The sequence below is a fragment of the Camelus dromedarius genome, chromosome 1 (assembly GCF_036321535.1).
Source record: "Camelus dromedarius isolate mCamDro1 chromosome 1, mCamDro1.pat, whole genome shotgun sequence".
Lineage (NCBI taxonomy): Eukaryota > Metazoa > Chordata > Mammalia > Artiodactyla > Camelidae > Camelus > Camelus dromedarius.
In genome coordinates this window covers 34,280,805-34,292,913 of record NC_087436.1, presented here as the reverse complement: position 1 = coordinate 34,292,913, position 12,109 = coordinate 34,280,805, and the positions used below count along the sequence as shown (strand labels likewise).

Genomic DNA, 12,109 nt, shown 5'->3' with positions numbered 1-12,109 from the left:
TGAGAGGGTCACTGCATTGCAAATGTTTCTGCAGTCAAAAGAGAGGTCAGAAGTGTGGAATATGGCATTTTACATCTAAAGAGAGTTGTTTTTGAAATGTCCCAGGAAGACTGCATTTTGTCAGTATCATTTGTGGGAAAGGAAAATGTTGAAGAAGAGCTTGCCTTGTCTGTTACGATGAACATGCTTAATGATGAAAATTGCTTGAAAACTTTCCGTAAGGCACCAGTGAATCCATCAATTAAATTCTGCCAGGGTTATCTTCAATTACCAGAAATCACTTGCATTTAACTTAATTATACATTTCAGTTGAAGGCAGTTTCGTTTATTTCCATTGAGGTGTTTGTCTTAGATGAGAATTTTGTTTCCTAAGTTGATAGTTGGTGATTGTTTCATTTCCTCTTATTTCTAGCAAGACTTTGTACCATACCTGTTAGTGACGTAAGTACTATTATAAATCATTTACTTAAATAATTTCCTTTAAATCAGCTTCTTCTTAGGAAAAAATTTCCTATGTAGAATTTCATTTGTATATTCACAGGATAAAAATACAAAAAAAAAGATGATTTTGCTTCCAAAGTTCCATTAAACAAGTGCTAGAATTGGCGTTATTACATAAGAGCTACAATTAACTGCATAGAATTAAAATTTGATAAAATAATTTCAGTCAACTTTTCATTTACTGAATTTAACCTGTAAATCTGAGTAGACAAAGGAAACCCAACTTTGAAATGGACACAAACTATTTGAAATATTAAAGAAAATGTTTATACTACCTAAAGGACAAATGTTAAATACAGTAGAAATTAACATAGGCTTGTTACAAGGACTTTTTTTTTTCCTTTTCAAAAGTCCTCTAATTTTATCTTGTTAAAACTTAATCATTGGTGTAACTTATTTTGATAATTATTCTGTAAATATATAACTTGGTATTTTCACTAAGTAGGTAGGAGGCAGGTTACATTTAGAATTTGGTGACTGCTTCTGGTATTTCAGAGTTTCAACATGTGTTGAGAGGATTTTTTTTGAAATGTTGTCCAAAAAGTAATTCCTCATGACATGCTTTGTGTGTGGGATAATATATTTAATTTACACTATATTTTATTTTGTAAATTTTAAAAAATTGTAAAATATATATAACATAAAGTTTACCATTCTAGCCGTTCTTAAATGTACAGTTCAGTGGCATTAAGTACATTCACATCACTCTTCAGTCTCTTTTTCCTAACATTATTAAGTAATTTCTTTAGTTTTGCTTGTCAGTTCTATTCAGTAGGAAGATATATTAAGAAATACAATATTTTTGATAAACATTCCTGCAGAAATGATTTAAAAATAACATGTTACTTAAGTGTGTATATACCTAGTTTATATAAACATATTTGTAGAACTAATTAGCAGTAACATAAAATGAAAATTTTAAGGCAAAATCTGTTGGTCATATTTGAACTATTACATGCTTATTTGCTTCATATATTTTCTGGATTCAAATTTAAATCTAACCACATACTTAAATGTTAATATTGAATTGGTGAGTTCAATACATTTTTAGAGGATGGCTTACTTAGTGTGAGAAATATGTGTTTACTTCATGGGTAAAAAGAAGCTAATACTTTATTACAACAAACACACAGCCAGTCAGGGGACCCATTCACCAAATGTTTGATGTCAGGAATGAAATCAGCTTTGTTGCAAAGCAACAGATTTCAGTTAAGCAAAAATTCTATTGGGCTGAATAGTTTTTCATGTTTCAGTAAAGTATGTTTAATTTATAGGGGCTAACATTAAAAACGTAAAATGCCTGCAGTTTGAACTTTAGATATTTAGACTCATTCATTACACTTTTTAAAGTATTTTTTGATAGACCAGTTGCCTGGAAGTTTTTTCTTTTTAAAATCTTAAAGTTTCCTTGAACTTCATTTTTATATATTTTGACCTTTTTTGAGCCACCATTGTTAAAAGGCAGTGCCAGTTTAATCATTTCCCAAACTGAAGAGTACAAAATAGGACTTAGACAAAGCTTGGAACTACCCACAGTATAATGGGCTATCAGAAGATTAAGCTGTGAATAGTGTGTATGTGTGTATGTCTGTGTTATGTGTGTGTGAGCTACGTTTTTGCATACTTTTAAAAATGCTTTTAAGAATCATATGTATTTTTTACTATTTGCTCTAAAAATTTCAGAAGGCTCTATCAATTTATCATGTTTATTTTACATTTATATATGTACATACATCTATCACACATCCACAGATGTACAACATATACAGTACATATAATTTTACAAAATGAAATTTGAGGTTCCTTTTATCATCTGACTTTTAATTATATTTCCAATGTCCACTGTATCCTCCTCACCTTTACAAGTATACATTTCTGAGATCTTGACCTTTTATATATTTGTTTCTTCAGCCCTTTTCATTGGCTCACTGTCCTCTACCAGGAGTCTGGGTCATTTCATCCTACCTTTCTTTGCTGTTTGCATCTGGTTCTCATAAACCAATTCCAGAGGAACTGAGTAATCTTGCCCTATTATGCCACTACCTATGTAATTCATCATTATCAGGTCTATCCAAGCTAAACACTGGCCCCTAGGATTCTGATTCTTCTCATGGGATTCAGGATTAATTGGGACCCTCTGTTTATAAGTAGTAGACTATCTCTAAAACTTTGACCTTTGTCTGTGGTCCTGTTCTCTGCCCCTAGCCCTAGGCTAAGGCCTGTATTCCCAGATGCATATTTCTAGAAGTGTCCCACTCTTTGAAGTTCCAGCCATGTAGTCACTAGACCAGATTTCCATGTATAGAACCAAAGGAGAAGTCAACACACATTGAGAACAAAGCCTGTTGGCATGCATGATGGGTTTATATAAAGATGGATTAAGGCATTATCCCTTCTCTCAGCTTATAACTTAACGGCAGACATACACTGAAATAATATTGATGATGGTGACGATGATGATGATGATAATAATAATATAGAGTTTCAATAAGAGTGGCATAGTTTTATCTGAGCCTAATGAACTGAGAAAATATATTTTTTAAGGGTTCAAAATTGGCTTTCTTTTGTCTGCTATGGCTGATTGTAAAAAACTTGCTTGAACTCTTTGAGTCTAAAGCTTTTTATTAAATAAAAATTAAACAGTTATATGTACTCCATGAATCTATATTTTAAATGAGTAATACATATATGAGTCTCACACGTTTATATCTGGTATCAAATAAGTGTTCAATATCATATATGTGTTTATATGTATATGTGCATGTGTTTTTCAATTTATATATAAATATGCAGACTAAGCTTACACAGAATAATGAAGCCTTCAGCTTTTGACATACTAACTTTGAGGCTCTCTAGAGCAAGAGCAGACAGCAGAGTCAGTTGGATGTATCAGTTTAGAGCCAGCAGAAAGTTCTGGGCTGAAGATAAGGTAATAGTAAGCATGTAGCTCTTTACTTGATATATAACCAAAAAGCTATTGGAAAGCAGGAACGTAAGCACCAAGACCACTTCTTCTCATAGTTAAGAGGAAAGGTTCAAAAACGAGCGCACAAAAACAGAAGAGCAGCAACAACAAAACATGGCTTCCTCACTTGAGAGGAAGTGCTAAGACCTGTGTGGGCCAAGGACTAGAGAACTCACGTCGTTCATCTTAGAAGAGGGACGTAGAAGTGAGACTCACTTAAAATCAGGGGGCATTCCTGTTTTTCTCCCTTGATTTCATGTTTCTGCCTAAAGCTGAGAGGCAGGGACTTCTGGTGCTCAGGCTGTAGCGGACAAGTCTGAGGCCAGAGCAGGCTGTGCGGTGGGAAGCCCTACCCCCAAGGATAAAAGTGAAAAATATTGGGGGCAGAATTCAGGGCGAGTTAAATCTCAGCAAAAGACTTATAACTGTAGAACAATGTCTTTATAAGGTTTCCTTGTAAAACTGGAAGAGATCAATGAGACCGTCATGCACATCCCTTGGGGCAACTAGCAAGTGGGGCCGCTGGAGAGGCTGTGCTTCATTCCGTCAGTTCTTGAAGAAAATAGGAGGCGAAGAAGCCCAAGTGCTTTTAAAGTGGGTTGTGGCTGCTAACAAGGAAAGAAGAGGGGACCCTGGGGATGGTTCTTGGCTTGAGAAATTGTCACATTTGGATGTGGGATCACCTACGGGGCCACTTCTCAAACCAGAACCATCTGCTGTTGCTGGTGTGCTTTTAAAATCTTGTGAAAAACTTAGATATTCTGTGGTGTGGAGACCATGAGATTGAACTTGCTGAATATTTTCCTGAGTAAACAATGTTTTTTGCTTACTAATTCAGAAAACACATCAGCAACAGTATTTATGTAGTTTATAGACACGGAAAGAAATCACATGTTCCTGACCAAATGAGTTAGTCACCGTTACACGAGGTTTTCCATATGTGTGTCATCAGAATACCAAACACCAAACACCATAGAATGCCAAAGATAAAACCTGTCAGTTACTGAGTTATTTCTTAACAAGTTTAAACATTGTTGATTAGAAAGCATATTAGAAATATTCAGGTCTTCTTTAAAACTCTTGGTGCAAATTTTTAAATTTTGCATTTTTAAATGTTCAGCTCAACATAGCTTCCACACAGCTGTGCAAGTTTTGAAAGCTAAGTGTCTCATATTGTAACTTAAGAAATCATTAAAAGGAAAGAATGATTCAAAATATTTTCCTGAAAAAAATACCATATGGTTGACTTGAAAGTTTTGTGGGGGAACAAAAATCCTGGGAACTATGACACAGAAATCTGTAAGATTAAACATGGGCCTTTCCTATTCAATATCTTGTAGTAACCTATAATGAAAAAGAAGATGAAAACAAATACATGTATGACTGAAGCATTGTGCTATAGACCAGAAATTGACACAACGTTGTAAACTGACTATACTTCAATAAAAAAAGAATGCACATTAAGAAAAAAAATTCTGTGGCCAGCAGTGTATGAGTGCCGAATTAGATGCCATCCAGAAAATAAAGCTCTACCTAGGATACCTCTGCACAAAACAAACAAACAGACAAACAAATGTCAATTCCTCCCCTCCTTTTTTTTTTAAAACACATACAACAGCAAAGAGTAACACAGAATACATTTTAACTCTGCACCAAGCAGTATTCTAAGCACATTACTACATTTCTCTCAATACCTCTTTTAGGGTAAGTTCTTCTCTTATTCTCATTTTGAATATGAGATTTGGTGAGTGGAGTATAATGTCAGTAAAAGAGACAAAAGAGCCCTTCATGTCCTCCCATCCTTTGCCTCTGAGACCTGGATTTAGTTATCCCCTCTCTCAGTTCATTGAGTGTACACCCTCCTTCCCATGCACAGATATCCAGTTAATTTTTTTAATACAATCAGTGGAATATTGACACCATTCAGATCATTAACTTCCATTTCATCAAATTGTATATAATTAAACTTATATTCAAGAAATGTAGCCCCAACACTGGCCATCAGTAATACCCCAGAAAATATTGATTTTAACCTTAACATGCCCATTACGAGAAATTCAAAATCTGTGGCCAGACTGGTATCCCCAAATGCTCCACAAACTTAAACTGGATAATAACTAGCATCGCTCCCAGATGGGCCTTTTTCTCCAGCTCCTGCCTCGTGCTGGTCCCTGGGATCAGCTTGTCCAGAGTCCCACTGCATCTTACTGAGCATCACCTATCCAGCTGCTCACACCTTCTGGCTCCAGGCCAGCACTGAACAGCCCCACATCCCAGTCACAGCGATCACACCCCAGCTCCATTCCTCATTAGGTCTGTGGTCCTAAAAACATCACTTAGCCTTTCTACCCTTCAGCTTAATTACACATAAAGTCGAGATAACAGCTGTACTAACTTATGAAGAATAGATGAGACAATTTACGTGAACTTGTTAAACCAGTCCTTGAGTACCTAAAGACTCAATAAATATTCACTATTATCATTATTAATATGTTGAGTGAGATTTTTAAAGTATTATTCTGATGTGCTTCTACGGTGTCTATAAGACTTCCACATCTATTTTGGGTGTGAAATATTTGGGACATCATCCTACCATCATGTAAATGACTAGAGAAAAGGCAGTTATGGTATTTTAATATTTATAGTTGATCATACAGAAAAGCAAAGAGTGAGGACTAATTTTCCTTTCTTTAATGTAAAATCAAACACCTAAAAACTAAGATGTCTACAAGTATGAATTTAAAAATATGTTAATGTAAGTAGAATGCTTAAAATGAATTATCTTACAGAGAAAGATGCATATGGCAACAGATACCAGCTTGCAACCTAAATTCAATTGCACAGGTTTCTGGGCGGTATCATGCCTTGTTACAGGGGCCTGTGCAACTGGTCATGCACGTTTTTCATCAAACACAGGGTTTGAGTTTCCTTGTGCAGAGCACAAAAATAACAGATCACCAAAACCATTGCATTTCATAGTTTTCTGGTCTATTGATTTTGGTTCCTGTATCTTTGAGCATAAAAGCTGATTGGTACTATGCCTTCAGTAATGACAACCTAAGAATGCAGGAAAAAGTTTGAATGGTAGTAAGGAAATATTAGCAAATTGCAAGATGATCACAAAAAATAATATTGAAAGGTTGTGAATCTCATATCCACTCTGTGATAGTAAAAAGGTACTTCATAAACATTTTGCAGAAAAACAAATGAGTGAATGAATGAATGGCTTTATTTACAAAATGTTGACTACTAGAAGTAAGTAGAGTTTAAACGTCATATAATGGGAAATAATTTTATGGGACAAGAAGTATCTTAAACAGAAAGTGAGAGTATCCAGAACTTTATTTTATTGTAGGTAAACAGAGTTAAACAAATCTTCACTATTTCTATTTAGAGAAATTAAAGTTTGAAAAATGATTTTGAAAACACAACTAAAGGCAGATGATTTGCCATTTACTTGTAGGACAACCCGCAGAATCTAATCAAACGTGCCGTCTAACCTCCACCACAAAGAGTCTGCTAACCTTGTGCAGTGCAGACAGTGTACTCCAAGGTTTAGTTAAATGCTGGATTTTCACTATATGTTGATAACGGAACTGGAACAGGACATAAAGATGAATTATCTCACATGTATAAGAAATATTAAATAAATGCAACAAAAATGATCCCCAGTCAGCTCATCACTGTAACGTTTGCAGCAAGTAGGAGATTACAGTTTTGACATTCACTTGAAGCTTTCCTTTTTTTTTTTTTTTTCCTACAAACAAATTTTGGTTAGTACAGAAAAGGGGGTTTAAAGTCCTCAAAAGCCCCGTTGAATTTTTTTGATAACAGCATTGACAGTCGCATCTAGGAGGGCAGTTTCTCCCTCTGCTGGGTCAGCGGGCCAGCGATTCTGGGCCCGGGGGTATTCTCCACATCTGGCGCGAGCTATTTTACTGTAATTTCAGAGAAACGAACAGTGCCTCTTTTGTGACATTTAAATGATATTGTTGTGTTCTACGTTGCCGGATCGGCACCCTTAAAATAGAACAAGAGGCTGACGTACTCCTTTTGTGCAGGTCACTAGGAAAGAGTTGAAATACTAGTTCCTAAATAAAACATTTTTTTTTTTTGAGCAAAGCTAAAAATCATTCAATCACTTGTCTATGTGTTCACAAATTTTACTTTGGAATGTTTTCTAAATTCTCTTCAGTTGTTTTGCCTACAGCTAGTTTTTAAATTTGCTATTAGGGATACATTTGGGAGTTGGAGATTTGCAAAGGTTAACCACTATATATAAAAATAGATAAAAAACAAATTTCTCCTGTATAACATAAGGAACTGTATTCAATATCTTATAACAACCTTTAATGGAAAAGAATATGAAAACTAATATATGTATATATATATATATATATATATTTGCATGCCTGGGACATTATGCTGTACATCAGAAACTGACACATTGTCACTGACTACACTTCAATTTCAAAAATTGCTATTGTTTTTGTTATTTATGAACATGAAGACTTGATTTTCTCTTCCTTCTAGGATCCCCTGCCCTGACTGGAACTGGAACAATCAATGTCATAGTAGATGATGTCAATGACAACGTCCCCACTTTTGCCAGTAAAATGTACTTCACAACAATCCCTGAAGATTCACCAACTGGGACAGATGTTTTGTTGGTAAATGCTTCAGATGCTGATGCTTCAACAAATGCAGTTATCAGGTCAGTACATTTTCCTTTTGAAATTTTGATTATTTTTCTCATTAAATGTTAGTCTTTGCACTACAGGCATGTAATGCTTAATTTCATTAGAGGTTCCCTAATATGAACACATAGCCCCTCAGTTATTGCTGAATAATCAACTATGCCTAAAATGAGGATTGCAATAACAATGATTTTATTTATTGTTCTAAAATTTCCTTATTTATTAATTTTATTTATATTTTTATTATATCTCATTATTTCATAGATCAGAAATTAGCTCAAGGGTCAGTGGGAGATTCTTCTGTTTTATGTGGTTGACTAGTGTCTTTTAGTGGTATTTACGTGGACGGATGGTCTGGAGGGTCCAAGATGTCCTCTCTCACACACCTGTGCCTTGGTGGGAATGGTTGTAAGGTTAAGTTCAGTTGGACCCCTGTCTCTGATCTTGTGGTCCCAGGACTTCTCAGTGTGGTTCTTCAGCAGAGTAGTTGGACTTCTACATAGTATTTCGGGTTCTGAGGACCCCAGGTAAAAGCTGCTAATGCTCTTACAGACCTGGAAGTGGCATAGCATCACTTCCAAGTACTTTGTCGAAGCAGCCATGGTCAGTTCAGATTCACTGGGAGGAGAAATAGACATCATATCTCGATGGGAGGAGTGTCAAAGAGTTTTTAACCCACAATAACCCCAGTAAGAACGCTTGTACCTTCTAAGTTTAAAATAGTTTATTTTACTCTACTTAAATCCTTTCAAAGTTGGGGAGGACAGTATGGCACCTTATTCAGAGAGAGTGTGAAAGCAATTGGGTTGTAACATTTGGTTGATCTAGCTGTGTCTCCTTATTCTATACCAATTCCAAATTTTAGGGAATGAAGATTTCCAAATTTTCCAAAAAAAAAAAAGTCTCAAAGACATAAACATTTTTACCCCCTTACATCAGCCCTACCTTCTATACACTGATATTAGGTAAATTAGAGTGGGTTAGATGGCTATAAAAGTAATGGGTCAGAAGAGGGAATTTGAGAGCTCAGAGGAATTCTTGGTCAGGGGTGGCCTATGCATATTGATATAGTGATGATTTGGTTAATGATTTGTTTCATTTATTACTAATTCCCTATTTAAAAAGTCATTCTGGGAAACTGTCATTAATTAGTCTCTTCCTGCTGGCAGAGATCACTGAGTTGGGTAGGAGGACTCCAGGTATTTTTCAGCATTCACTGAGTTGCTAGTAGGAATAACAGTGATGAACAAGATGAGGTTCCCACTTTCTTTGAGCCTGCCTTCTTTTTGATGTAGATAAATGACTATAAACTAAATACAATCATTTGGAATTGGCAAAATTTCTGCCCATGGTCAGAGCTATATACTTGTTTGGGTCCCTGTGCTTGGTACCACCCAGGAAGAGAGAGGCAACTTCAACTTAACTTTTTCCTGATATGAGCCTCAAAGGGCCAAGAAATACCACTTCAGTTTACTTGTCCTAAACGAAAGCGCAGAAATTATGGGATCCATGTCCTAAGAACTAGTCATCAGTTTAATTTTAAGAGCACAGCGTTGGGAATCAGGCTGTGTAGAATTAAATCCTGATTCTACTATTACCAACTAATCACAGGGCAGGACTACTTATTTAACGTTTCTGGGCATCATTTTTCTTACCAATGGAATAGGTATACTACTGGTAAAACTGACGTTGTAGAGTTATTATGAGGAAAAATTAGATACTTAGGTGAGCTAGTTAGAATAAAGCCTAGAACAACAACAAAATGCTCAACTCCCACCAACTCATGCTGTCCTGATCCATGCAAAGCCCTTTGCCCTCTTCCTGTTAGTACTCAGTAAGTTTCTAATAATCATTTTGGAAGAGATGTCCTGTCCACTGGAGTGTTATAATATAATAAAATCTCTGTCTTCCATGCAGAGGAGTCTTCCTCTAAACACAGCGTGTAGAATATTGCCAGTCAGTAGCAGGACGTATGTACTCTCATCTGAGATGTCTTTATTCCTGCATGTGAAGCTGCAGGATCACAAGATTGATCCGTCCCTCCAGATGTTAGAATGAAATGCCATGCTGGTGTTTTCTCCTAGTGCATGTTGGAGTTTTACTGCTCAATGTTCTCCTATGTTCGTGAGCAAAAGTGATCAATGTAAAGTTAGTCTGTGTTCACATTTTCAGAATGCTTCACAGGGTTGTACTTGTAGATCTGATGAGCTTGTTTTGATTTGATAGTATGTATTTTGGTAGTTTGGTTGACTGGTTGGATTTTCTTCTTCCTTTAATATCAGAGAATTAATTTCATACTTTTACAATTCTTGGAATCTCTGAAACCAGTCTGTGAAAAGTCTTCAAATGACTGCTGTCATATAGTCAGCTAAAACAAAAACTGACGCGATTTTTATCTTGTAAAAATATTATCTTCACTTTTAAATTAACCTAGGCAATTATTACAACTTAAATAAAAAATATTTTCACAGAATAATAAGTAATTATGCCAACCTAAACTTTATTTACTCTGGCCTGATATGTTTTTAATGGAATATATATTTTAGATGTTAATCACTCCTTCCTATTCGTGGAACCTCATTTTCTTCTCTGGTTAACAGAGCTATTGTGTATCGATTTTTCTATTGCCTGCGTAAGTATTGCACGTATAAGATGCTTACCCAACTACTGATGGGCTCTTATATAGCACAGCCCTTTATGTGACATAATTTTCCCATATGGTCTAACATGATCTTTTGCACAGCAGCTACCCAACAAATATTTATTTATATTTTTCTTTCTACCCAACTTATCAAGTTAAACGTTTTTATGGATGGTGTACAAATTTTGAGTTTTATACTTCCCATCACTTTTAGTGTTTTCCTCTCTGGTAAACCAGCCTGCATTGATTCCTAGTCTTTATCTGATTTATATCTTTGCTTCCCAAATACCCATTTCAGAATTTAGCTTTTGTATTCCTTTTTTCTCCCAACTGGTAAAATCTCCATGCAAATCTCACTTTTAATTCCTTTGTGTCATAACAGTGGGGAAAGTCACATGACTATGTTGACAGGGCCAACTTTCAAAGGTAAATCCCTTACTCTGTGCTCTTAATCCCACCCCATTCAATTTTATTCAGATTTTTAATTCAACGAGTACTGCATTTCTCTCTGGATCTTCAAGTAATCTCTCTTCTCTGGATCATATCCTTGTCCCTACAGAAATGCTCTGAATATCTGGCACTGAGTTCTGGTTCCTTTACTTGCTTACATGACTTAGAAAAATATGTTAGTGTCTCTAAGCCTCAGTATGTCCATCAGTAAAAGTGGAGTTAAGAATGGCTACTTTGCAATTTGTGAATTAAATACATGTTGACCACCTACTATGTGCCAAGTAGTGTATATGGAACCAGTTAATATGCGTAAATGTCTCTAACACTTTATTGGGACATGAAAGTCACTAAATTTATGTTAGTTTTTTTCTTTTTGTCATCCTAATGTCTATTTTATTCCTAATATATTCGTCCTTGAAAAATGTCTGTAGCATAATAATGACTGGCACCTAAATAAGTGTACTAAATTAATGATTCTAGTGTTCTTTAGCATTGCCATTTTTGCTCACAGCATTTTACACCACATTCTTGAGAGGGTGGGTTACTACCTCAAAGTTTTTTCTGGGCATTTATTCATGAAAATCTCTCAATCAAATTTTCTCTTCTATTGCTTTGCCAAAAAAGACTATCCAAAGGTTCTGCTGAAATTTATCAAGTCTGGTGATTTCTGAGTCTTTATTCTCCTTTACCTTTTGTAATATTTGCACCACAGGTCATCCTTTCCTCTTGGCATATTTTTTTCTCCTCAACACCTGTGTAAATGTTATTTCTTACTTCTTGCCCTGCGTCTCTGACAACACCTTCCAATTTGCCTTCTATATCCCCTCTTTCTCTCTCATCAAAGTAATTTGGACA

At 35.5% G+C, this 12,109-nt stretch overlaps 1 protein-coding gene across 1 annotated transcript in view; it reads left to right on the top strand.

Annotated features, from left to right (window-relative positions):
• FAT4 (FAT atypical cadherin 4) overlaps window positions 1-12,109 on the top strand; it is a 156,429-nt gene that overhangs the window by 96,571 nt on the left and 47,749 nt on the right. The window contains exon 7 of the mRNA XM_031466424.2: window positions 8,000-8,180. Coding sequence (XP_031322284.2) covers window positions 8,000-8,180 — 181 coding nt within the window. The remainder of the gene's footprint in view (window positions 1-7,999; window positions 8,181-12,109) is intronic.